Source organism: Tachyglossus aculeatus, chromosome Y4 (genome assembly GCF_015852505.1).
Source record: "Tachyglossus aculeatus isolate mTacAcu1 chromosome Y4, mTacAcu1.pri, whole genome shotgun sequence".
In the NCBI taxonomy this organism is placed as follows: domain Eukaryota; kingdom Metazoa; phylum Chordata; class Mammalia; order Monotremata; family Tachyglossidae; genus Tachyglossus; species Tachyglossus aculeatus.
Genome location: NC_052096.1, coordinates 3,739,275 through 3,763,462, shown reverse-complemented (window position 1 = coordinate 3,763,462; position 24,188 = coordinate 3,739,275). Strand labels below are relative to the sequence as shown.

At 52.5% G+C, this 24,188-nt stretch overlaps 1 protein-coding gene across 4 annotated transcripts in view; it reads right to left on the bottom strand.

The window, feature by feature from the left end:
• Nucleotides 1-24,188, bottom strand: part of CNTROB (centrobin, centriole duplication and spindle assembly protein) — a 38,447-nt gene that overhangs the window by 4,512 nt on the left and 9,747 nt on the right. For 2 of the 4 annotated variants that reach the window (XM_038768794.1, XM_038768797.1), the window contains exons 1-13: nucleotides 23,178-23,264; nucleotides 17,999-18,304; nucleotides 15,682-15,766; nucleotides 13,740-13,821; nucleotides 12,076-12,232; nucleotides 8,924-9,040; nucleotides 5,725-5,841; nucleotides 5,206-5,304; nucleotides 4,355-4,591; nucleotides 2,962-3,108; nucleotides 2,627-2,760; nucleotides 422-547; nucleotides 13-175 (exon numbers count right to left, since the gene is read on the bottom strand). In XM_038768794.1, the coding sequence (XP_038624722.1) occupies nucleotides 13-175; nucleotides 422-547; nucleotides 2,627-2,760; nucleotides 2,962-3,108; nucleotides 4,355-4,591; nucleotides 5,206-5,304; nucleotides 5,725-5,841; nucleotides 8,924-9,040; nucleotides 12,076-12,232; nucleotides 13,740-13,821; nucleotides 15,682-15,766; nucleotides 17,999-18,298 (1,764 nt within the window). In that variant the 5' untranslated portion in view covers nucleotides 18,299-18,304; nucleotides 23,178-23,264. Of the gene's footprint in view, nucleotides 1-12; nucleotides 176-421; nucleotides 548-2,626; nucleotides 2,761-2,961; nucleotides 3,109-4,354; nucleotides 4,592-5,205; nucleotides 5,305-5,724; nucleotides 5,842-8,923; nucleotides 9,041-12,075; nucleotides 12,233-13,739; nucleotides 13,822-15,681; nucleotides 15,767-17,998; nucleotides 18,305-23,177; nucleotides 23,265-24,188 lie in introns of those variants that run through there. The other 2 variants (XM_038768796.1, XM_038768795.1) reach the window with 2 other exon arrangements.

Sequence of the window (24,188 nt, the reverse complement as noted above, 5' to 3'; positions counted from 1 at the left end):
AGAAGGACTGACCGGTGGGACCCCGGGCGGGGCGGAGCCACTGAGCAGCCGGTGAGCCTCCTCCCAGTGCGCCCGCAGCATGGCCTGCAGCCGCCCCACCGTCTCCGCCCGCTGCGCCTCCAGCCGCTGGTGCCCGCTCCGCAGCTCCCGCACCCGCGCCTGCTCCCGGGCCAGCCTGCCGACACACGGGCAAGGAGCCCCGGGGGCCTGTAGGGAAGGAGCCCAGGGCCGGGGGGCTCACCGGGGGGTACGCGGAAGGGGCAGCCCAGATCCACCATCCCACCCATCCCGCAACCAAGCCGGTCCAGGGGTAACTGCCCCCCGGGGACGGAAGGAGGAGAGGACCTGGGGGATGGGAGCCAGTCCCCGTGGCCTCGGCCCCCCAGCCCCTCGCCTGTCTCTCCGGCCCGTTAGCCGGTACCTGAGTTCGTAGTCCTGGGCCACGTGCTGCTGCCGCGCCTCCTGTTCCGCAAGCTCCGCCTTGAACTGGGCCAGCTGGGTGGCCAGCTCCTCCTGGTGCTGCCCGGTCAGCTCCTGCACGTGTTTCCTGCGAGAGAGAGTGGGGAGCGAGGGGCCGGGGAGAGGCCCGGGGCCGAGGACGACGACGGCAGGGAGACTCACTCCAAGCACTTTTCCTAGCCCGTCTTGATGACTGTATCAACCTCCACGCTAACTTCCCTGTCTCCTGCCTCTCCCCACTCCAGTCCATATTGCACTGTGCTGGCCGGATCATTTTTCTACAAAAATGTTCAGTCCGAGTTTCCTCACTCCTCAAGAACCTCCAGTGGTTGCCCATCCACCTCCTCATCAAAAACTCCTCACCATTAGCTTTAAAGCTCTCAATGCCCTTGCCCCTTCCTACCTCACCTCACTGCTCTCCTATTATAACCCTGCTTTCACACTTTGCTCCTCTAATGCCAACTTTCTCACTGCCCTTCAATCTTGCCTTTCTCACCCCAACCTCTCTGGCCTGGAATGCCCTCCCTCCTCAAATCTGACAGGCAATGATCCTCCCGTGCTTCAAAGCCTAACAGAAGGCACATCTCCTCCAAGAGGCCTTCTCTAAGTCCTCCTTTCCTCTTCTCCCACTCCCTTTGGCATCGCCTTGACTTGCTCCCTTTATTCCCAAGCCCCTCGGCACTTTTGTATATATGTATATATGTTTGTACATATTTATTACTCTATTTATTTATTGATTTTACCTGTACATATCTATTCTATTTATTTTATTTTGTTAGTATGTTTGATTTTGTTCTCTGTCTCCCCCTTTTAGACTGTGAGCCCACTGTTGGGTAGGGACTGTCTCTATATGTTGCCAACTTGGACTTCCCAAGCGCTTAGTACAGTGCTCTGCACACAGTAAGCGCTCAATAAATATGATTGATTGATTGATTTTGTCCGTATCCGTCATTTATTTATATTAATGTCTGTCTCCCCCTCTAGGCTGTAAGCTCGCTGTGGTGGGGTGGAATGTGTCTGTTATACTGCTGTGTTGTACTCTCCCAAGCACTTAGTACAGTGCCCTGCACACAGTAAGCGTTCAATAAATACAACTGACTGATTGGTTGATTGACCTGGGGCTGGGAGTATTCTAGGTCGCTGCGCTGGCATGGAAAACGTATAAGAACCCATGGGTTGGGGGGGAAATTAGCTATTGTCTCAGCCCAAATCTTCAGGCCACATTCCCCACTCGTCAAGAAGTCCTCAAGTGGTTGCCTGTCCACCTCTGCATCAAACGGAGACTCCTTACCATCAGCTTCAAAGCACGCAGTCATCTTCCTTCCTCTTATACCTTCTCACTACTTCCCTACTACAGCCCAACCTGCACACTTTGCTCCTCAAGGTCAGCCTTTTCACTGTACCTCCATCTCATCTATCTCCCTGCTGACCTCTCACGCACATCCTGCCTCTGGCCTGGAACCCCCTCCCTCTTCATATCTGGGAGACAATTCTTCCTTCAAAGCCTTGCTGAAGGCACGTCTTCTCCAAGATGACTGTGAGCCCGTTGCTGGGTAGGGACCGTCTCTATATGTTGCCGACTTGTACTTCCCAAGCGCTTAGTACACTGCTCTGCAGACCGTAATAATAATAATAATATTTGTTAAGTGCTTACTACGTGCCATGCACTATTCTAAGCGCTGGGGTAGATACAAGGCCATCAGGTTTGTTTTGCTGTCTGTCTCATCATCATCATCAATCGTATTTATTGAGCGCTTACTGTGTGCAGAGCACTGGACTAAGCGCTTGGGAAGTACAAGTTGGCAACAGATAGAGACGGTCCCTACCCAACAGTGGGCTCACAGTCTAAAAGATGTCCCTCGCGGGACATATGTTTTGTTTTGTTGTCTGTCTCCCCCTTCTAGACTGTGAGCCCGTTGTTGGATAGGGACCGTCTCTATATGTTGCCAACTGGGACTTCCCAAGCGCTTAGTCCAGTGCTCTGCACACAGTAAGCGCTCAATAAATATGACTGAATGAATGAATGAATGGTGGCAAGGCGCAAAGGGAATGGATGGGAAGAGCCGGAGGAACACAGAGACAAACGGAGCCAGACTGTGTGGCAGATGGAAACGCAGATCGGAAAGCCAAGAGCGGGGCGAGGGGCGGGGTGTGGAGCCCGGGGTACCTGTGTTGCTCCCGCAGGGCCGTCACCTGGCGCAGGCTGCCCTCGTGCACCTGGGCCAGGCGCTCCGTCATCTGCTGCTCCAGCTGCACTGCCAGTTTGGACTCGATCTGTACTCGCTGGGCCTCACAGCGGGCCTGCTCGGGAGGTTGGGGGGGCACCCCGGGTCAGCCTCCACTCTAACTTCACAGTGGCCTCCGCCTCTACCCCAGAGCGGCCTCCACCTCTGCCTCAGAGCGGCCTCCATCTCCACCTCAAAGCACCTTCTACGTCCACCCCAGAGCGGCTTCCACCTGCGCCTCCCCCGAGGCCCCATGCGTCGGGCTGGGAGCCCTGACCTGAATCAAGCTGTTCTCCAGCTGCAGCCCGTCCCTCTCCCTGCGGGCCGTGTCCAGCTCCTCCTCCAGCCTCCGCACGTCCGCCTGGGCCGAGCTCAGCTGCTGCCGCGTCTCCTGGGCCACCTGAGCCTCCCGCTGCCCGCTCGCCTGACAGGAAATCAATCAATCAATCGTATTTATTGAGCGCTTGCTGGGTGCACAGCACTGTACTAAGCGCTTGGGAAGTCCAAGTTGGCAACATATAGAGGCAGTCCCTACCCAACAGTGGGCTCGCAGTCTAGAAGGGGGAGACAGATTACTGGGGGCAGAGCACTGAGCTAAGTGCTTGGGAGAAGACGATACAACAGAGGTGGTAGATACGCTCCCTGCCCTCAGTGAGCTGACAGGCTACAGGGGGAGACATCATCATCAATGGTGTTTACTGAGCTCTTACTATGTGCAGAGCACTGTACTAAGTGGCTGAGCAGTGTACTAAGCACTTGAGACCGACACTCTATAAATAAGTGACGGCTAGGGACATAAACACTATGGGGTCGCTTGTGGGGTGAATATCAAATGCCCCAGCTTGAGCTCTATCTCTCTGGCCTCACGAGGAGCAGCGTGGCTCAGTGGAAAGAGCCCGGGCTTTGGAGTCAGAGGTCGTGGGTTCGAATCCCGGCTCCACCACTTGTCAGCTGGGTGACTTTGGGCAAGTCACTTCACTTCTCTGGGCCTCAGTTCCCTCATCTGGAAAATGGGGATTAAGTCTGTGAGCCCCACGTGGGACAACTTGATGACCTTGTATCTACCCCGGCGCTTAGAACAGTGCTCTGCACATAGTAAGCGCTTAATAAATGCCATCATTATTATTATTAGAAGGGGGAGACAGAGAACAAAACAGAACATATTAACAAAATAAAATCAATAGAACAGATATGTACAAGTAAAATAGAGTAATAAATACGAACATACATATGTACGTATATACAGGTGCTGTGGGGAAGGGAAGGAGGTAAGGCGGGGGGGATCAATCAATCAATCAATCAATTGTATTTATTGAGCGCTTACTGTGTGCAGAGCACTGTACTAAGCGCTCGGGAAGTACAAGTTGGCAACATATAGAGACAGTCCCTACCCAACAGTGGGCTCACAGTCTAAAAGGGGGAGACAGGGGAGGAGGGGGAGAGGACGGAGGGGGCTCAGTCTGGGAAGGCCTCCTGGAGGAACATGGGCGCCTCACTTCCTCAGGCCCTCCCCTACCTAGCTCTCTGCTCAATTCGCACCTCTCCCCAATCTCCTCGCTCCTCCTCCCTTTTCCCCCACCTGGCCCTGTCCTCCCCCCCGCCCCCATCCCTTCTGCGCTGGCCACCTCTCACCACACTCCCCTCTTCCCCGTCCCGGCCCCCAGCCTCACCCGCTCCCGCTCCAGCTGGGCCCGGGCCTCTTCGCACAAAGCCTGGCACTGGTCCTGCTGCTGCCGCTCGCGCTGAGCCTGGGCCTGGGCCTGCTCCTCCAGGGCGGCCCGCAAGCTCTCCAGCTCCCGCTGCTCGCCCAGCCGCCCGGCCAGCGCCTCGTCCCGCTCCGCCTGGAGGCTTCGGCTCCGCTGCTGCTCCCGCTCCAGGCTCCGCGTCAGCGCCAACCGGGCCTCCTCCTGCGGGGTGCCCCAACCCCCAGCAGGTCTGAGTCTTCAGGCAGACTGTGAGCCCACTGTTGGGTAGGGACTGTCTCTATATGTTGCCAATTTGTACTTCCCAAGCGCTTAGTACAGTGCTCTGCACATAGCAAGCGCTCAATAAATACGACTGATGATGATGATGATGATGATGCTTCCCACTGCCCGTCTGAGGGGGGCCGCCCTCCCGTCCCGCCTGCCATGGGCCGACAAATCCCGGCATGCGACAGCGTCCTCCTCGCTGCCCACCACGGAGCTTTAGTGTGATCTTCCCCAAGTCCAAATCTCAGAGAACCTCAGTTCCAACAGCCATAAATTCGCCCTCCTTCCCATCCCCGCCGTCCCTTCTGACACCTCCAATCTCCCTGGTCTTGAAGGACAGAAAGGCCGACCCCGAAAACCTCCCCGGAGGCACCCCGGCCTCAGGGTGGGTTGGAGAGGAGTGGTTTCCCCACCTCCTGACTCATCCCCTCGTGGAAGAAAGTGGCCCAGGGGGTAGGGTGCGTCCTGGGGCGGGTTCTCTGAGAGCCCCACGGCCCAGCCAGCTGGGAAATGGGGTCCTCGAGGGGGCCCAGGTGCCGTCCCGCTCTCACCAGCATCTCCCGCTCCCGCTGCTGCTGGCTTGCCCCCTTCTGCTCCAGACTCAGCGCCTCCATGGCCTGGGACAAACTCTGCTCCAGGCGGGCCACCGTCTGGGGGGACACAGAGGGCCGTGATCAGCGGGCCCATGGGCCGAGGTCGAGGCCCAGATGGTGGAGCGCGGGGAGGCCCGGGAATGCCGCCCACCCACCCCCTGGGTCCCAGCTGCTGTGGATTTAGGGAGCCAGAGAGGCGGTGCTGCTGCGTGCCTGTACATAGTGGCATCGCCGGGCACCTCGTGGGCACAGCGGGACCGCACCACCACCACAATGGCAGTGAGTTTAGGCTCCTGGCCCAGAAGTGAGGTTGTGCGTGGGGCTGGTCAACTCCGGCTGAGTTTGGGCTGTACCGTGCTTGAGGGCTGTGCTCCCGGCAAGCAACACCTCCACCTGTGGGGTGTGCGCATGTGGAGGGCGTGAGGTGGCAACAGCTTCCGCTGCCCGACTCCGCCATGTCCTCCACGGGGCACTGACCTCCTGCTGCTGACCGCGGGTCAGCTCCGCGGCCTGGCGCTCCTCCTGCAGCCCCCGCAGGACTTCCACCCGCTCGGCTTCATGCCGGTTCCAGCCCTCCACCACCCGGGCCAGCGTCTGGGAGGGCACACAGAGGGGTATCTCCACCACCACCCCCTCCCTGCTACCTCCACGTCCTCCCCCGGGCCTGGAATGCCCTCCCTCTGCCCATCCGCCAAGCTAGCTCTCTTCCTCCCTTCAAGGCCCTACTGAGAGCTCACCTCCTCCAGGAGGCCTTCCCACACTGAGCCCCCTCCTTCCTCTCCCTCTCCATCCCCCCCATCTTACCTCCTTCCCTTCCCCACAGCACCTGTATATATGTATATATGTTTGTACATATTTATTACTCTATTTTATTTGTGCACATCTATTCTATTCATTTTATTTTGTTAGTAGATTTGGTTTTGTTCTCTGTCTCCCCCTTTTAGACTGTGAGCCCACTGTCGGGTAGGGACTGTCTCTATACGTTGCCAACTTGGACTTCCCAAGCGCTTAGTCCAGTGCTCTGCACACAGTAAGCACTCAATAAATATGATTGAGCTCGTCCCTGTTGAGCTCCCTGCACAAGCAGTAGAGAAACCTAGGAGTCAGAGGGATCTGGGTTCTAATCCCAGCTCCGCCACTTGTCTGCTGGGTGACCTTGGACAAGTCACTTCACTTCTCTGGGCCTCAGTTCCCTCATCTGGAAAATGGAGATTAAGACCAAAAGTTCTATGTGGGACAGGGCCTGAGTCCAACCTGATTAACTTACATCTACTCCAGAACTTAGTACAGTTCCTGGCACATAGTAAGCACTTAACAAAGACCGTTATAAAAAATAAAGAACTTGATCCCTGCCCTCAAGGTGCTTTATAGCCTACTCTCTGACCTGATCACCTTACTATTTGCTAGACACTTACTACGTGCCAAGCATGAAGCGCAATAAATACGATTGATTGATTGATTGATTGATTGATTGATTGATTGATTGGAGGCCTTCCCAGACTGAGCCCCTTCTTTCCTCTCCCCCTCGTCCCCCTCTCCATCCCCCCGTCTTACCTCCTTCCCTTCCCCACAGCACCTGTATATATGTATATATGGTTGTACATATTTATTACTCTATTTATTTATTTATTTATTTATTTTACTTGTACATTTCTATCTTACTTATTTTATTTTGTTGGTATGTTTGGTTCTGTTCTCTGTCTCCCCCTTTTAGACTGTGAGCCCACTGTTGGGTAGGGACTGTCTCTATGTGATGCCAATTTGTACTTCCCAAGCGCTTAGTACAGTGCTCTGCACATAGTAAGCGCTCAATAAATATGATTGATTGATTGATTGATTGATTGATTGATTAGCTCTGTTCACACAGAGCAGCTGCCCCTACGGCGGATATGTGGCTTTGGGGGACTACTGCGACCAGAAAGTGGGGGAACCCTAGCAAGATACAACAGCTCCCGGCAGGCAGTGGGATACCGCCAAGAGACTACAGCTCCCAGAAAGTAATGGGATGCTGCCAAGAGACAGTGGAGCAGCGTGGCCAATTGGAAAGAGCACAGCACTTAGTACAGTGCTCTGCACACAGTAAGCGCTCAATAAATACGATTGAATGAATGAATGAGTCAGAGAACCTGGGTTCTAAACCCAGGTCCGCCACTTCTCTGCTGTGTGACCTTGCGCCAGTCACTTCACTTCTAGACTGTGAGCCCACTGTTGGGTAGGGACCGTCTCTATACGTTGCCAACTTGGACTTCCCAAGCGCTTAGTCCAGTGCTCTGCACACAGTAAGCGCTCAATGAATACAATTGATTGATTGATTGATTCTCTGTGCCCCAGTTCTCTCATCCGTAAAAGGGGGATTAAGACCGGGACAGCAATGTTGGACAGGGACTGTGTCCAACCTGATTATCTTGTATCTACCCCAGTGCTTAGTACAGTGTCTGGCACATACTAAATGCTTGACAAATGCCATAAGAGAGAGACTACTGCTCCTAACATGCAACATCAGACTCTCCCCGCCTTCAAAGCCTTATTGAAAGCCCATCTCCTCCAAACAGCCTTCCCAGACTAAACCCTCCTTTCCTCTTGTCCCACTCCCTTCTGCGTCACCTTGATTTGCTCCCTTTATTCTCCTACCCCTTCCCCCTCAGCACTTATTTTCATATCCAAAATGTACTTATCTCTATTAATGCCTGTCTTCCCATACAGGCTGTGAGCTCACTGTGGCCAGGGAATAATACTGATGGCATTTTCAATAAATGTACAAAGCACCATTCTAAGCGCTGACTGTTCTAAGCGCTGGAAATGTGTCTGCTATATAGTCCTCTCCCAAGCACTTAGGACAGCGCTCTGCACTCAGTAAGCGCTCAATAAATACAACTGATTGACTTCCAGGAGATCAAAATAACAATAATAATAATAATGGTACTTGTCAAGTGCTTACTATGTGCCAAGCACTGTTCTAAGTGCTGGGGTAGATACAAGTTAATCATCAATCATCATCAATCGTATTTATTGAGCGCTTATTGTGTGCAGAGCACTGTACTAAGCGCTTGGGAAGTACAAGTTGGTAACATATAGAGACAGTCCCTACCCAGCAGTGGGCTCACAGTCTAAAAGGGGGAGACAGAGAACAAAACCAAACATATTAACAAAATAAAATAAATAGAATAGATATGTACAAGTAAAATAAATAGAGTAATAAATATGTACAAACATATATACATATATACAGGTGCTGTGGGGAAGGGAAGGAGGTGAGATGGGGGGATAGAGAGGGGGACGAGGGGGAGAGGAAGGAAAGGGCTCAGTCTGGGAAGGCCTCCCGGAGGAGGTGAGCTAATCAGGTTGAACACGGTCCCTGTCCCACCTGGGCTCACAGTCTCAATCCCCATTTTACAAATGAGGTCACTGAGGCCCAGAGAAGTGTAGTCACTTGCCCAAAGTCACCCAGCAGACAAGTGGCAGGGCCGGGATTAGAACCCATGACCTTCCGAATCCCAGGCCTGTGTTCTCTCCGCTACGCCATACTGCTTCTCAAAACCTCCCAGCATTGACACAGGACCCTCCTCTTGGACTGAGGCCACCTCCCCAACTCCTGCCCTAGTCTCTACACCTTTGTTGGCTTCTGCGACCCACCGCCCACCAAGCCCACCGGCCACCAGGCCCCAGCCCCAGGTACCTTGTCCAGCTGCTCGATCATGAGATCCTTCTTGCGGTCAGCAGCCAGGGCCACGGCCAGCTGCTGCTGCAGCTCCAGCACCCGCGTCTGCAGGCTCTGGATGTGCCGCTCGCAGTGCTACAGGGACAGGCAGCGACAAACATATTTGTTTGCAGGGACAAACAACTCCTCACCCTGGGCTTCCAGGCTGTCCATCCCCTGGCCCCCTCCTACCTCACCTCCCTTCTCTCCTTCTCCAGCCCAGCCCGCACCCTCCGCTCCTCTGCCACTAATCTCCTCACCGGGCCTCGTTCTCGCCCGTCCCGCCGTCGACCCCCGGCCCACGTCCTCCCCCGGGCCTGGAATGCCCCCAATCCCTCTGCCCCTCCGCCAAGCTAGCTCTCTTTCTCCCTTCAAGGCCCTACTGAGAGCTCACCTCCTCCAGGAGGCCTTCCCACACTGAGCCCCCTTCTTCCTCTCCCCCTCGTCCCCCTCCCCATCCCCCTGCCTTACCTCCTTCCCCTCCCCACAGCACCTGTATATATGTAAGTACATATTTATTACTCTATTTATTTTATTTGTACATATTTCTTCTATTTATTTTACTTTGTTAATATGTTTTGTTTTGTTGCCTGTCTCCCCCTTCTAGACTGTAAGCCCACTGTTGGGTAAGGACCGTCTCTATATGTTGCCACCTTGTACTTCCCAAGCACTTAGTACAGTGCTCTGCACACAGTAAGTGCTCAATAAATACAATTGAATAAATGCATGAATGAATGAATGTTTGTACATATTATATATGTTTGTACATATTTATTACTCTATTTACTTTATTTGTACATATTTATTACATTTATTTTATTTTGTTAATATGTTCTGTTTTGTTCTCAGTCTCCCCCTTCTAGACTGTGAGCCCACTGTTGGGTAGGGACTGTCTCTGTATGTTGCCAACTTGGACTTCCCAAGCGCTTAGTACAGTGCTCTGCACACAGTAAGCACTCAATAAATATGACTGAATGAATGAATGAAAAGGGAGACACAGAGGGATAGGAAGGGAGGGCGGGGCTGGCCTGTCCTCTCCCAAGCACTCAGTACAGTGCTCTGCACAAAGCAAGGGTTCAATAAATACCACTGATTGATTAGTTGATTAGAACCCCCAAGACTGTAAGCTAATTGTGGGCAGGGAATGTGTCTGGTTATTGTACTGTACTCTCCCAAGTGTTTAGTACAATGCTCTGCACATAGTAAGCACTCAATAAATACGACTGACTGAATGAATGAATCTAGACTGGAAGCTCTTGATGGGCAGGGAACTTGTCTACCCACTCTGCCGTACTGGACTCTCCCAAATGTGTAGTACAGTGTTCTGCACAAAATAAGCGCTCAATAAATACCATTGATTGATTGATTAGGGAGAACATCTAGACTGTAAGCTTCTTGCGACCACGGACCCGATCTACCAACTCTGTTTAATTTTACTCTTCCAAGTACTTAGTACATTGCTCGGCACAGAGGCAGGGAATCTGTCTACCAACTCTGTTGTATTGTACTCTTCCAAGCACTTAGTTGAGTGCTCTGCACAAAATAAGCCCTCAATAAATGCCACTGATTGATTAGGGAGGGCATCTAGACTGGAAATTCCTGGCGGGCAAGGAACCTGTCTACCAACTCTGCTGTATTGGAGAGTCACAGATGGGTGGGTCACCTGCGGGTTGGGGGTCTCTGAGCAAAATAAGCTCTGAACAAAATAAGCCCTCAATAAATGCCACTGATTGATTAGGGAGGGCATCTAGACTGGAAATTCCTTGCGGGCAAGGAACTTGTCTACCAACTCTGCTGTACTGGAGAGTCACAGATGGGTGGGTCACCTGCGGGTTGGGGGTCTCCGAGCAAAATAAGCTCTGAACAAAATAAGCACTCAATAAATGCCACTGATTTATTAGGGAGGGCATCTAGACTGGAAATTCCTTGTGGGCAAGGAACCTGTCTACCAACTCTGCTGTACTGGAGAGTCACAGATGGGTGGGTCACCTGCGGGTTGGGGGTCTCCGAGCAAAATAAGCCCTGAACAAAATAAGCCTTCAATAAATGCCACTGATTGATTAGGGAGGGCATCTAGACTGGAAATTCCTGGTGGGCAAGGAACCTGTCTACCAACTCTGCTGTATTGGAGAGTCACAGATGGGTGGGTCACCTGCGGGTTGGGGGTCTCTGAGCAAAATAAGCTCTGAACAAAATAAGCCCTCAATAAATGCAACTGATTGATTTAGGGAGGGCATCTAGACTGGAAATTCCTTGCGGGCAAGGAACCTGTCTACCAACTCTGCTGTATTGGAGAGTCACAGATGGGTGGGTCACCTGCGGGTTGGGGGTCTCCGAGCAAAATAAGCTCTGAACAAAATAAGCACTCAATAAATGCCACTGATCGATTAGGGAGGGCATCTAGACTGGAAATTCCTGGCGGGCAAGGAACCTGTCTACCAACTCTGCTGCATTGGAGAGTCACAGATGGGTGGGTTACCTGGGGGTTGGGGGTCTCCGAGCAAAATAAGCCCTGAACAAAATAAGCCCTCAATAAATGCCACTGATTGATTAGGGAGGGCATCTAGGCTGGAAGTTCCTTGCGGGCAAGGAACCTGTCTACCAACTCTGCTGTATTGGAGAGTCACAGATGGGTGGGTCACCTGTGGGTTGGGGGTCTCCGACCAAAATAAGCCCTGAACAAAATAAGCCCTCAATAAATGCCACTGATTGATTAGGGAGGGCATCTAGACTGGAAATTCCTTGCGGGCAAGGAACCTGTCTACCAACTCTGCTGTATTGGAGAGTCACAGATGGGTGGGTCACCTGCGGGTTGGGGGTCTCCGAGCAAAATAAGCCCTGAACAAAATAAGCCCTCAATAAATGCCACTGATTGATTAGGGAGGGCATCTAGACTGGAAATTCCTTGCGGGCAAGGAACCTGTCTACCAACTCTGCTGTACTGGAGAGTCACAGACGGGTGGGTCACCCGCGGGTTGGGGGTCTCCGAGCAAGGGTCCGGCCGAGCCATTCTCGGTCAGGTCCCAATTTGTGTCTTCCCGGGACCCAAGCATCCAATTCCCCAGCCCTCGCTTCCCTCCAAGGACCCCAGGGCCCCTCCCTTAGGCTCCCAGAGCCCCCAGATTGCTTACCCTGCGGCGGGTGTGTTCCGTGTCCAGTGCATCCTTGAGGCCCTGGAGCTCCGGCTGATCCCGGGAGGAGCCAGGCCAGAGGCTGCTGCAGCGGGGGAAGAGCCCATCCAGCCCTGCTGCGGAGCTGGGAGGGGACAACTCTTGCAGGGGCCGGGCGCTGGCGGGGAGAAGGGGAGAAGGGGGTCACAGGGCACCCCCATCCCAAGCCTGGGAGCCCTGGGACAACAGGGCCCGAGAAGGAGGTGGGAAAAATCTGGGAGATGGGGAGGTACGTTGCGGGGGGGGGGCTGCAGAAGCAGTGTGGCCTAGTGGAGTCAGAAGGACCTGGGTTCTAATCCCAGTTACACCACTTGTCTGCTGGGTGAGTCACTTCCCTTCTCTGGGCCTCAGTGAGCGCATCTGTAAAAGGGGGATTGAGATTGTGAGGCCCAAGCAGGACCAGAACTGTGCCACCTTGTATGTACCCCAAAGCTTAGTATGGTGCTGGCACACTGTAAGTGCTTAACGAACACCCTAAAAAATAATTAGTGGAGTCATGAGGGATCTGAGGTTCTAAACCCAGCCCCGCCACGTTCATTCAGTCATTTATTCAATCGTATGTATTGAGCGCTTACTGTGTGCAGAGCACTGGACTAAGCGCTTGGGAAGTGCAAGTCGGCAACATATAGAGACGGTCTCTACCCATCATCATCAATCGTATTTATTGAGCGCTATGTGCAGAGCACTGTACTAAGCGCTTATAATAATGGTATTTGTTAAGCGCTTACTGTGTTGCAAAGCACTGGGGGGATATAAGGTGATTAAGTTGTCCCACGAGAGGCTCACAGTCTTAATCCCCACTTTACAGATGAGGGAACTGGGGCACAGAGAAGTTAAGTGACTTGCCCAAAGTCACACCCAACAACGGGCTCACAGTCTAGATGGGGGAGACAGACAACAAAACATGTATGTCTGCTGGGTGACCTTGGGCAAGTCACTTTGCTTCTAATAATAATAATAACGGCATTTATTAAGCGCTTCCTATGTGCAAGGCACTGTTCTAAGCGCTGGAGAGGTTACAAGGTGAGCAAGTTGTCCCTCGGGGGGCTCACAGTCTTCATCCCCAGTTTACAGATGAGGTAACTGAGGCCCAGAGAAGTTAAGTGACTTGCCCAAAGTCACACAGCTGACAACTGGCGGAGCCGGGGTTTGAACCCATGACCTCTGACCCCAAAGTCCGGGCTCTTTCCGCTGAGCCGTGCTGCTTCTCTGGCTGACCGGGTCCTAAGCTGAGGCTTCTCCGGGCCTCAGTTCCCTAATCTGTAAAATTAATCAATCAATCAGTCAAATTTATTGAGCGCTTACTGTGTGCAGAGCTTGGTAAGTACAAGTTGGCAACATATAGAGACAGTCCCTACCCAACAGTGGGCTCACGGTCTTCTAGACTGTAAAATGGGGATGAAGACGGTGAGCCCCATGTGGGACACGAACTGTGTCCAACCTAACTTGTCTATCTAACCCAGCACTCAGTACAGTGTCTCCTGGCACATAATAAGCGCTTCACAAATGCCATTAAAATAAAAAAAACAGCCTCCTGGCTCTCAAGGGGGTGGAGGTGGGAGCTGAGGGGCAGGAGGGTCGGGGACCGTATGGAAGCAGGGTGGGGGGGAAACGGGGAGACTCACTTGAGCAGGGTACCAGTGCTGTCGCTGTCGAAGGAGTCCTCCTCCCGCCGCTCGGGGCCACCGGGTGGGACCAGGGGGTGGTCTGGGGGCCACGGGGCCACACGGAAGCCGTGGTCAGCTGGGGTCGTGACCCCAAATGCCACCGCCTCCTCCCCACCCACTGTCCTCCTTCCTCAGGGAGCACCTGTTCTCAGCCCCCTCTCCCAGGATGGGAAGACCTTCCCAGACTGAGCCCCTTCTTTCCTCTCCCCCTCGTCCCCCTCTCCATCCCCCCGTCTTACCTCCTTCCCTTCCCCACAGCACCTGTATATATGGTTGTACATATTTATTACTCTATTTATTTATTTATTTATTTATTTATTTTACTTGTACATTTCTATCCTACTTATTTTATTCTGTTGGTATGTTTGGTTCTGTTCTCTGTCTCCCCCTTCTAGACTGTGAGCCCACTGTTGGGTAGGGACTGTCTCTATGTGATGCCAATTTGTACTTCCCAAGCGCTTAGTACAGTGCTCTGCACATAGTAAGCGCTCAATAAATACGATTGATTGATTGATTGATTGAAGACAGCGGTGGTTTCCAAAGTGCCCCCACGGAAGCGCCGCCCCCTCCGGCCCTCTCCCCCCTGGGGGGCTGAGCGGGGGGTCCCCTCCCTGAGGGAAAGCAGTGCGGCCTAGCGGGAAAAGCCCGGGCCGGGAGTCAGAGGACCTGGGTTCTAATCTCAGCACCACCACCTGCCTCCTCGGTGACCTTGGGCAAGTCATTTCACTTCTCTGTGACTCAGTTCTCTCATCTATAAAACGGGGATGAAGACTGTGAGCCCCACGTGGGACAGGGACTGTGTCCAACTCGAATGCCTACCCCAGCACTTAGTACAGTGCCTGGCACATAGTAAGCGCTTAACAATTGCTATTATTGTTGTTATTGTTAATAATAATAATCCCAGCACTGCCATTAGAGAAGCAGCGTGGCTATGTGGAAAGAGCACGGGCTTTGGAGTGAGAGGTCATGGCTTCAAATCCCGGCTCCGCCAATTCATCATCATCATCAATCGCATTTATTGAGCGCTTACTATGTGCAGAGCACTGTACTAAGCGCTTGGGAAGTACAAATTGGCAACATATAGAGACAGTCCCTACCCAACAGTGGGATCACAGTCTAAAACGGGGAGACAGAGAACAAAACCAAACATACTAACAAAATAAAATAAATAGAATAGATATGTACAAGTAAAATAGAGTAATAAATATGTACAAACATATATACAGGTGCTGTGGGGAAGGGAAGGAGGTAAGATGTGGGGGATGGAGAGGGGGGCGAGGGGGAGAGGAAGGAAGGGGCTCAGTGTGGGAAGGCCTCCTGGAGGAGGTGAGCTCTCAGTAGGGCCTTGAAGGGAGGAAGAGAGCTCCCAATTGCCAGCTGTGTGACTTTGGGCAAGGCACTTAACTTCACTGTGCCTCAGTTACCTCATCTGTAAAATGGGGATTAAAACTGTGAGCCCCCCATGGGACAACCTGATCACCTTGTAACCTCCCCAGCATAGTAAACACTTAATCAATCAATCAGTCGTATTTATTGAGCGCTTACTGTGTGCAGAGCACTGGACTAAGCGCTTGGGAAGTACAAGTTGGCAACATATAGAGACAGTCCCTACCCAACAGTGGGCTCACAGTCTAATATATAATGTAATATATGCTATCATTATTATTATTACTATTATTTGGCTGCTGGCTAGGTCACTTTACTTCCCAGGACCTCTGTTTCCTCATCTGTAAAATAGGGATCTGATCCCTGTTCGCCTTCCCTATTAGCCTGGGAGCCCCGTGGCCTGACAACCTCGCATCTACCCCAACGTGTCCCGTAATAAGCGCTTAATAACACCCCCCCCCGCCCCGATAATTGTTATTATTAGGCCCTGGGGGGGTGGGCAGGGGGCACTCACGGTGGGCGGTCTCCCGGGATGCCTGCAGCATGCTCTGGAGGTGGCTGCGGACGCTTTCCATCGCTGAGATGTGCTGGGAGCCCCCCTGGAGAAAAAAGCAACGGGAGCCCTACTGCTAGACTGAAAGCTTCTTGCGGGCAGGGAAGAACGTGTCCACCGGCTCTATTCAGCTGTCCTCCCCAAAGCGCTCAGTGCAGCGGTAAGCACTCGATAAATACCGGTGATTGACTGATTGATCCACCCGGGTCACTGGGGAAAAACACCCCCTTCCCAGGATGTGGCTTCTCTCTCCCCCTCAAGACCCGGGCAGTTTGCAGTGTGGCTCAGTGGAAAGAGCCCGGGCTTTGGAGTCAGGGGTCATGGGTTCGAATCCCGACTCCACCTACTGCCAGCTGGGTGACTTTGGGCAAGTCACTTGACTTCTCTGTGCCTCAGTTCCCTCATCTGTAAAACAGGGATGAAGTCTGTGAGCCCCCTGTGGGACAACCCAATCACCTTATAACCTCCCCAGTGCTTAGAACAGTGCTTTGCACATAGTAAGCGCTTAATAAATGCTATTACTATTATTATTATTATTATTATTTGCCCCTTTGGGATCCCTCCCCCGGCGGAAGCGAGAACAAGAGGGACAGAACAGGGAGGAGACCTGAAGCAGAGTGGCCTAGCGGAATCAATCAATCAATCATATTTATTGAGTGCTTACTGTGTACAGAGCACTGTACTAAGCGCCTGGGCCTTGGGAGTCAGAGGATGTGGGTTCTAATCCCAGCTGGGTGACCTTGGGCAAGTCACTTTACTTCACTAGGCCTCAGTGACCTCATCTGTAAAATAGGGATGAAGTCTGTGAGCCCCCTGTGGAACAACCCAATCACCTTGTAACCTCCCCAGTGCTTAGAACAGTGCTTTGCACATAGTAAGCACTTAATAAATGCTATTATTATTATTATTATTTGCCCCCTTGGGATCCCTCCCCAGGTGGAAGCGAGAACAAGAGGGACAGAACAGGGAGGAGACCTGAAGCAGAGTGGCCTAGTGGAATCAATCAATCAATCAATCGTATTTATTGAGCGCTTACTGTGTGCAGAACACTGGACTAAGTGCCCGGCCCTGGGAGTCAGAGGATGTGGGTTCTAATCCCAGCTGGGTGACCTTGGGCAAGTCACTTTACTTCTCTAGGCCTCAGTGACATCATCTGTAAAATGGGGGTGAAGACTGTGAACCCTTTCTAGACTGTGATCCCATTGCTGGGTAGGGACCGTCTCTTTATGTTGCCGACTTGTACTTCCCAAGTGCTTAGTACAGTGCTCTGCACACCGTAAGCGCTCAATAAATACGATTGAGTGAATGAATGAATGAATGTGGGACAGGGACTCTGCCCAACCTGTTTACATTGTATGTAGCCCAGCGTTTAGAACAGTGCTTGGCAAATAGTACGTGCTTAACAAATGCTACAATTATCATTATTACTATTAGCAGTAGATGTGCCGGTTGGACCTGGAGTTCTGTGTCAATCAATCAATCGTTTTTATTGAGCGCTTACTGTGTGCAGAGCACTGTACTAAGCGCTTGGGAAGTCCAAGTTGGCACCATATAGAGACGGTCCCTACCCAACAGTGGGCTCACAGTCTAGACGACTGTGTCCCCTGCGTCCCAGTTCTCAGATGAGGGGAGGCCTCCCAACCAGTATTCACATTAGTGGAGTCTCTCTGCCTCTCTCCCCCCACGCCCCCACCTCAATCAATCAATCAATCAATCGTATTTATTGAGCGCTGACTGTGTGCAGAGCACTGGACTAAGCGCTTGGGAAGGACAAGTTGGCAACATATAGAGACAGTCCCTACCCAACAGTGGGCTCACAGTCTGTAGATACCAGTTCTGCTTGTGCTATGGTGCAATGGTTAGCACTCCGGACTTTGAATCCACGACTCGAGTTCAAATCTCGGTACAGCCTATTTCGCTCCCGCTCAGATGCCCGGCCCTCCCTCCTCTGGATCCTCTCGCCCTTCACCTCGGCTCCCCTGTTCTCTTCCCTCCCTGCTGAGCACCCAACCCGGTCGTGGGCCTCGCCATCCACCCCCCCCGCCACCCCAGTTCTTTCCCAACCCTCAGCACCGCTCCCCCCCCCATCACCCCCACTCTCCCCGCCCCTCATCCCCACCTTTCCCTGCGCGCTCGCCTCCACCCCCACTGTCGAACTCCGACAGCTCCTGGGCCAGGGTGTCCATAAATAAATAGAGTAATAATAAATAAAAAGAGTAATAATAAATAGAGTAATAGAGTAAATAGAGTAGTAACTCTCCCGGCCCCTCATCCCCACCTTTCCCTGCGCGCTCGCCTCCACCCCCACCGTCAAACTCCGACTCAGCTCCCGGTCCAGGGTGTCCAGCTGTCCTCGGTGGTCGGCGGCACAGGAGGACGGGGACGTCGGGGAGCCCAGGGGTCCCTGGAGCTGGGCCCGGGCCTCGGCCTCGGCCTGGCGGCTGCGGTGCAAGGACGCATAGAGCTGTGAGGTGACCAGCAGGGAGGCCTCCCGTCCGGAGAGGGGAGGCCACTTGGCCTCGCTCAGGAGATCCTCCGTCCGAAGGGGCGAGCCCGGCCGGGGGCTGGGGGGGGCCATGGGAGCCTGCGGGGAAGCGGGGCAGGGTCAGTACACGACAACTGGACTCCTTAAAGTGGCATAAAGGTGCGAGGGACAGCGGTGCCCAGGTTTGGTCCCGGTGTGGGAAGGGCGGCCAGACAGTAGAGTAGAGCCTGTCCCGCCATCGACCCCCGGCCCACGTCCTCCCCCGGGCCTGGAATGCCCTCCCTCTGCCCATCCGCCAAGCTAGCCCTCTTCCTCCCTTCAAGGCCCTACTGAGAGCTCACCTCCTCCAGGAAGCCTTCCCACACTGAGCCCCTTCCTTCCTCTCCCCCTCGTCCCCCTCTCCATCCCCCCATCACCTGTATATATGTTTGTACATATTTATTACTCTATTTATTTATTTATTTTACTTGTACATATCTAGTCTATTTATTTTATTTTGTTAGTATGCTTGTTTTGTTGTCTGTCTCCCCCTTCTAGACTGTGAGCCCACTGTTGGGTCGGGACTGTCTATGTTGCCAGTTTGTACTTCATCATCATCAATCGTATTTATTGAGCGCTTACTATGTGCAGAGCACTGTACTAAGCGCTTAGGAAGTACAAATTGGCAACATATAGAGACAGTCCCTACCCAACAGTGGGCTCACAGGCTAAAAGGGGGAGACAGAGAACAAAACCAAACATACTAACAAAATAAAATAAATAAATAGAATAGATATGTACCAAGCGCTTAGTACAGTGCTCTGCACATAGTAAGCGCTCAATAAATACGATTGATGATGATGATGACGATGATGATGAGAGGGACAGCAGGGCCCAGGTTTGGTCCCGGTGTGGGAAGGGCGGCCAGAGAGCGGAGTACGGATTCTGCCGCCGGATCCAAGAGGTACCTTCATCTTAGCCGCAACCCGGAGAGATACAGGGGCTCGTGGCTATTCCCAAGAGATTCTCTGGGGTAGTGTCCTCTCCTAAGTGCTTAATACCGTGCTCTGCATGCTCTATATGTTGCCAATTTGTACTTCCCAAGCGCTTAGTACAGTGCTCTGCACATAGTAAGCGCTCAATAAATACGATTGATGATGATGATGATGATAGTGAGCACTCAACAAATACCATAGTCATGGGTTCAAACCCCGGCTCCTCCAATTCAATCAATCAATCAATCAATCACATTTATTGAGCGCTTACTGTGTGCACAGCACTGGACTAAGCGCTCAGGAAGAACAAGTTGGCAACATATAGAGACAGTCCCTACCCGACAGCGGGCTCACAGTCTAGAAGGGGGAGACAGAGAACAAAACCAAACACACTCACAAAATAAAATAGAATAGATATGTACAACTAAGATGAATAGAGTAATAAATATGTACAAACATATACATATGTACAGGTGCTGTGGGGAAGGGAAGGAGGTAAGATGGGGGGATGGAGAGGGGGACGAGGGGGAGAGGAAGGAAGGGGCTGAGTGTGGGAAGGCCTCCTGGAGGAGGTGAGCTCTCAGTAGGGCCTTGAAGGGAGGAAGAGAGCTAGCTTGGCGGATGGGCAGAGGGGGGGCATTCCAGGCCCGGGGGAGGACGGGGGCCCGGGGCAATTGTCAGCTGTGTGACTCTGGGCAAGTCACTTCACTTCTCTAGGCCTCAGTTACCTCACCTGTAAAATGGGGATTAAGACTGTGAGCCCCACGTGGGGCAACCTGATCACCTTGTAACCTCCCCAGGGCTTAGAACAGTGCTTTGCACATAGTAAGCGCTTAATAAATGTCATTATTATTATTATTGTACTCTACTGAGTACTTAGTATCATTCTCTGCACATAGTAAGCACTCAATGAACATCACTGATGCGGTACTCTCCTAAGAGCTTAGTACAGTGCTCTGCACATAGTAAGCACTCAATGAATACCACTGATCAATCAATCAATCGTATTTATTGAGCGCTGTGTGCAGAGCACTATACTAAGCGCTTGGGAAGTACAAGGTGGCAACATACAGAGACAGTCCCTACGCAACAGTGGTCTCACAGTCTAGAAGTCTAGTCTGATGATACCTTACTTTACCATGTGCTTAATATAAATAAATAATGATGGCATTTGTTAAGCGCTTACTATGTGCAAAGCACTGTTCTAAACACTGAGGAGGTTACAAGGTGATCAGGTTGTCCCACGGGGGGCTCACAGTCTTAATCCCCATTTTACAGATGAGGTAACTGAGGAGCAGAGAATAATAATGATAGCTTTTATTAAGCGCTTACTATGTGCAAAGCACTGTTCTAAGCGCTGGGGAGGTTACAAGGTGATCAGGTTGTCCCACGGGGGGCTCACAGTCTTAATCCCCATTTTACAGATGAGGGAACTGAGGCACAGAGAAGTTAAGTGACTTGCCCAAAGTCACACAGCTGACAATTGGGGGGGGGGGGGGGGTTTGAACCCCTGACCTCTGACCCCAAAGACTGGGCTCTTTCCACTGAGCCACTTTGCTTCTCCTTTTCACTTGTAAATATTTACTATTCTATTTATTTTGTTAATGATGTGCATTTCGCTTTAATTCTATTTGTTCTGACGACTTGACACCTGTCCAAATGTTTTGTTTTGTTGTCTGTCTCCCCCTTCTAGACAGTGAGCCCGTTGTGGGGTAGGGACCGTCTATGTTGCCGACTTGAACTTCCCAAACACTTAGTACAGTGCTCTGATGATGATGATTTATTAAGCGCTTACTATGTGCAAAGCACTGTTCTAAGCGCTGGGGAGGTTACAAGGTGATCAGGTTGTCCCACGGGGGGCTCACAGTCTTAATCCCCATTTTACAGATGAGGTAACTGAGGCCCAGAGAAGTGAAGTGACTTGCCCAAGGTCACCCGGCTGACAATTGGTGGAGCCGGGATTTGAACCCATGACCTCTGACTCCTAAGCCCGGGCTCTTTCCACTGAGCCACACTGCTTCTCTTGACACTGCACACAGTGGGCGCTCAATAAATACGATTGAATGAATTCCCCCTTCTAGACCGTGAGCCCGCTGTTGGGTAGGGACCGTCTCTATATGTTGCCAACTTGGAATTCCCAAGCGCTTAGTACAGTGCTCTGCAATCAATCAATCAATCGCATTTATTGAGCACTTACTGTGTGCAGAGCACTGGACTAAGCGCTTGGGAAGTACAAGTTGGCAACACATAGAGACAGTCCCCACCCAACAGTGGGCTCACAGTCTAAAAGGGGGAGACAGAGAACAAAACCAAACATACTAACAAAATAAAATAAATAGAATAGATATGTACAAGTAAAATAGAGTAACAAATATGTACAAACAGATATCCATATATACAGGTGCTGTGGGGAAGGGAAGGAGGTAAGATGGGGGGGATGGAGAGGGGGACGAGGGGGAGAGGAAGGTGATCAGGTTGTCCCACGGGGGGCTCACAGTCTTAATCCCCATTTTACAGATGAGATAACTGAGGCCGAGAGAAGTGAAGTGACTTGCCCAAGGTCACACAGCAGACACTTGGTGGAGCCGGGATTTGAACCCATGACGTCTGACTCCTAAGCCCGGGCTCTTTCCACTGAGCCACACTGCTTCTCTTGACACTGCACAATCCATCAATCAATCGTATTTATTGAGCACTTACTGTGTGCAGAGCACTGGACTAAGTGCTTGGGAAGTACAAGTTGGCAACATAGAGAGACAGTCCCTACCCAACAGCGGGCTCACAGTCTAGAGGGGGAGACAGAGAACAAAACCAAACATACTAACAAAATAAAATAGAATAGATAAGTACAAGTAAAGTAAATAGAGTAATAAATATGTACAAACATATATCCACATATACAGGTGCTGTGGGAAAGGGAAGGAGGTAAGATGGGGGGATGGAGAGGGGGACGAGGGGGAGAGGAAGGTGATCAGGTTGTCCCACGGGGGGCTCACAGTCTTAATCCCCATTTTACAGATGAGGTCACTGAGGCCCAGAGAAGTGAAGTGACTTGCCCAAGGTCACCCGGCTGACACTTGGTGGAGCCCAGGATTTGAACCCAACTTGGTGGAGCCGGGATTTGAACCCATGACGTCTGACCCCAAAGCCCGTGCTCTTTCCACTGAGCCCCGCTGCCTCTCTTGCCACTGCACACAGTAGGCGCTCACTCAATCAATCGTATTTACTGAGCGCTTACTGTGTGCAGGGCACTGGACTAAGCGCTTGGGAAGTCCAAGTTGGCAACACAGAGAGACGGTCCCTACCCAACAGTGGGCTCACAGTCTAAAAGACTCAATAAATACGACTGAATCAATCAATCAATCGTATTTATTGAGCGCTTACTATGTGCAGAGCACTGTACTAAGCGCTTGGGAAGTACAAATTGGCAACACATAGAGACAGTCCCTACCCAACAGTGGGCTCACAGTCTAAAAGGGGGAGACAGAGAACAGAACCAAACATACCAACAAAATAAAATAGGATAGAAATGTACAAGCAAAATAAATAAATAAATAGAGTAATAAATATGTACAACCATATACACATATATACAGGTGCTATGGGGAAGGGAAGGAGGTAAGATGGGGGATGGAGAGGGGGGCAAGGGGGAGAGGAAGGAAGGGGCTCAGTCTGGGAAGGCCTCCTGGAGGAGGCGAGCTCTCAGTAGGGCCTTGAAGGGAGGAAGAGAGCTAGCTTGGCGGAGGGGCAGAGGGATTGGGGGCATTCCAGGCCCGGGGGAGGACGTGGGCCGGGGGTCGACGGCGGGACAGGCGAGAACGAGGTACAGTGAGAAGAATGAATTTCCCCTTCTAGCCTGTGAGCCCACTGTTGGGTAGGGACCGTCTCTCTGTGTTGCCAACTTGGGACTTCCCAGGCGCTTAGTCCAGTGCTCTGAGCACAGTAAGCGCTCAGTAAATACGATTGATTGATGACTGATTGAAAGAAGGAAATCTTACCTGCGGCTTGGGCGTCGGCTCCTGTGCCCGGGGGGCAGGGGGCCTGGAGTGCCACAGGTGCCTTGGTTGCTATGGGCACTTTACTCAGCCCCAATGGGGGGGGGGGCCCAAATTGGGCCAACATCTAGGGTGGGAGGGCAACCATCCCCTCAGATTGTCCCCTCAGCCCTCCCTGACGCCCCCAAAGATGCTCCTTCCCCGAGCCCCGAACTTGGGGCGTGAGGAGGCCCGCTCCACCCCAACCTCCTCACTCCTCCCCACTCCTCCTCACTCCCAAAACCGTTGGACGGGAGCGCGCCGCCTGCCTGTCTCTCTCGCGCGCATGCCCACTGCGTCCCGTCTCCCTCAGCCACCGCCCTCCCCTGGCCGCTCTCGCGAGGCCAGTGCCGCCATTTTGGAAGAGGGCAACGGCTGCCTCTCGCGCGCGCATGCCCACTGCGCCGTCTCTCTCTCTCTTGCGCGCGCCTGTCCTGCCTCCTTCAGCCACCGCCCTCTCCCGGCCGCTTTCGCGAGTCCAGTGCCGCCATTTTGGAAGAGGGCAGCGGCGCGATAACGAGCCGCCTGGTGCTCTTTCTCTCGCGCGCATGCCCACTGCGCCCCGTCTCTCGCTTGCGCGCGCCTGCCCTACCTCCTTCAGCCACTGCCCTCATTCATTCAATCGTATTTATTGAGCGTTTACTGCGTGCAGAGCACCGTACTAAGCGCTTGGGAAGTGCAAGTTGGTAACATATAGGGACGGTCCCTACCCAGCAACGGGCTCGGCCAGTGCCGCCATTTTGGAAGAGGGCAACGGCGCCTGGCTCTCTCTCTCGCGCGCGCGCATGCCCACTGCGCCTCGTCTCTCGCGCCTGCCTGCCCTGCCTCCTTCAGCCACTGCCCTCACTCATTCAGTCGTATTTATTGAGCGCTTACTGTGTGCAGAGCACTGTACTAAGCGCTTGGGAAGTGCAAGTTGGCAACATATAGAGACGGTCCCTACCCAACAACGGGCTCGGCCAGTGCCGCCTCCAT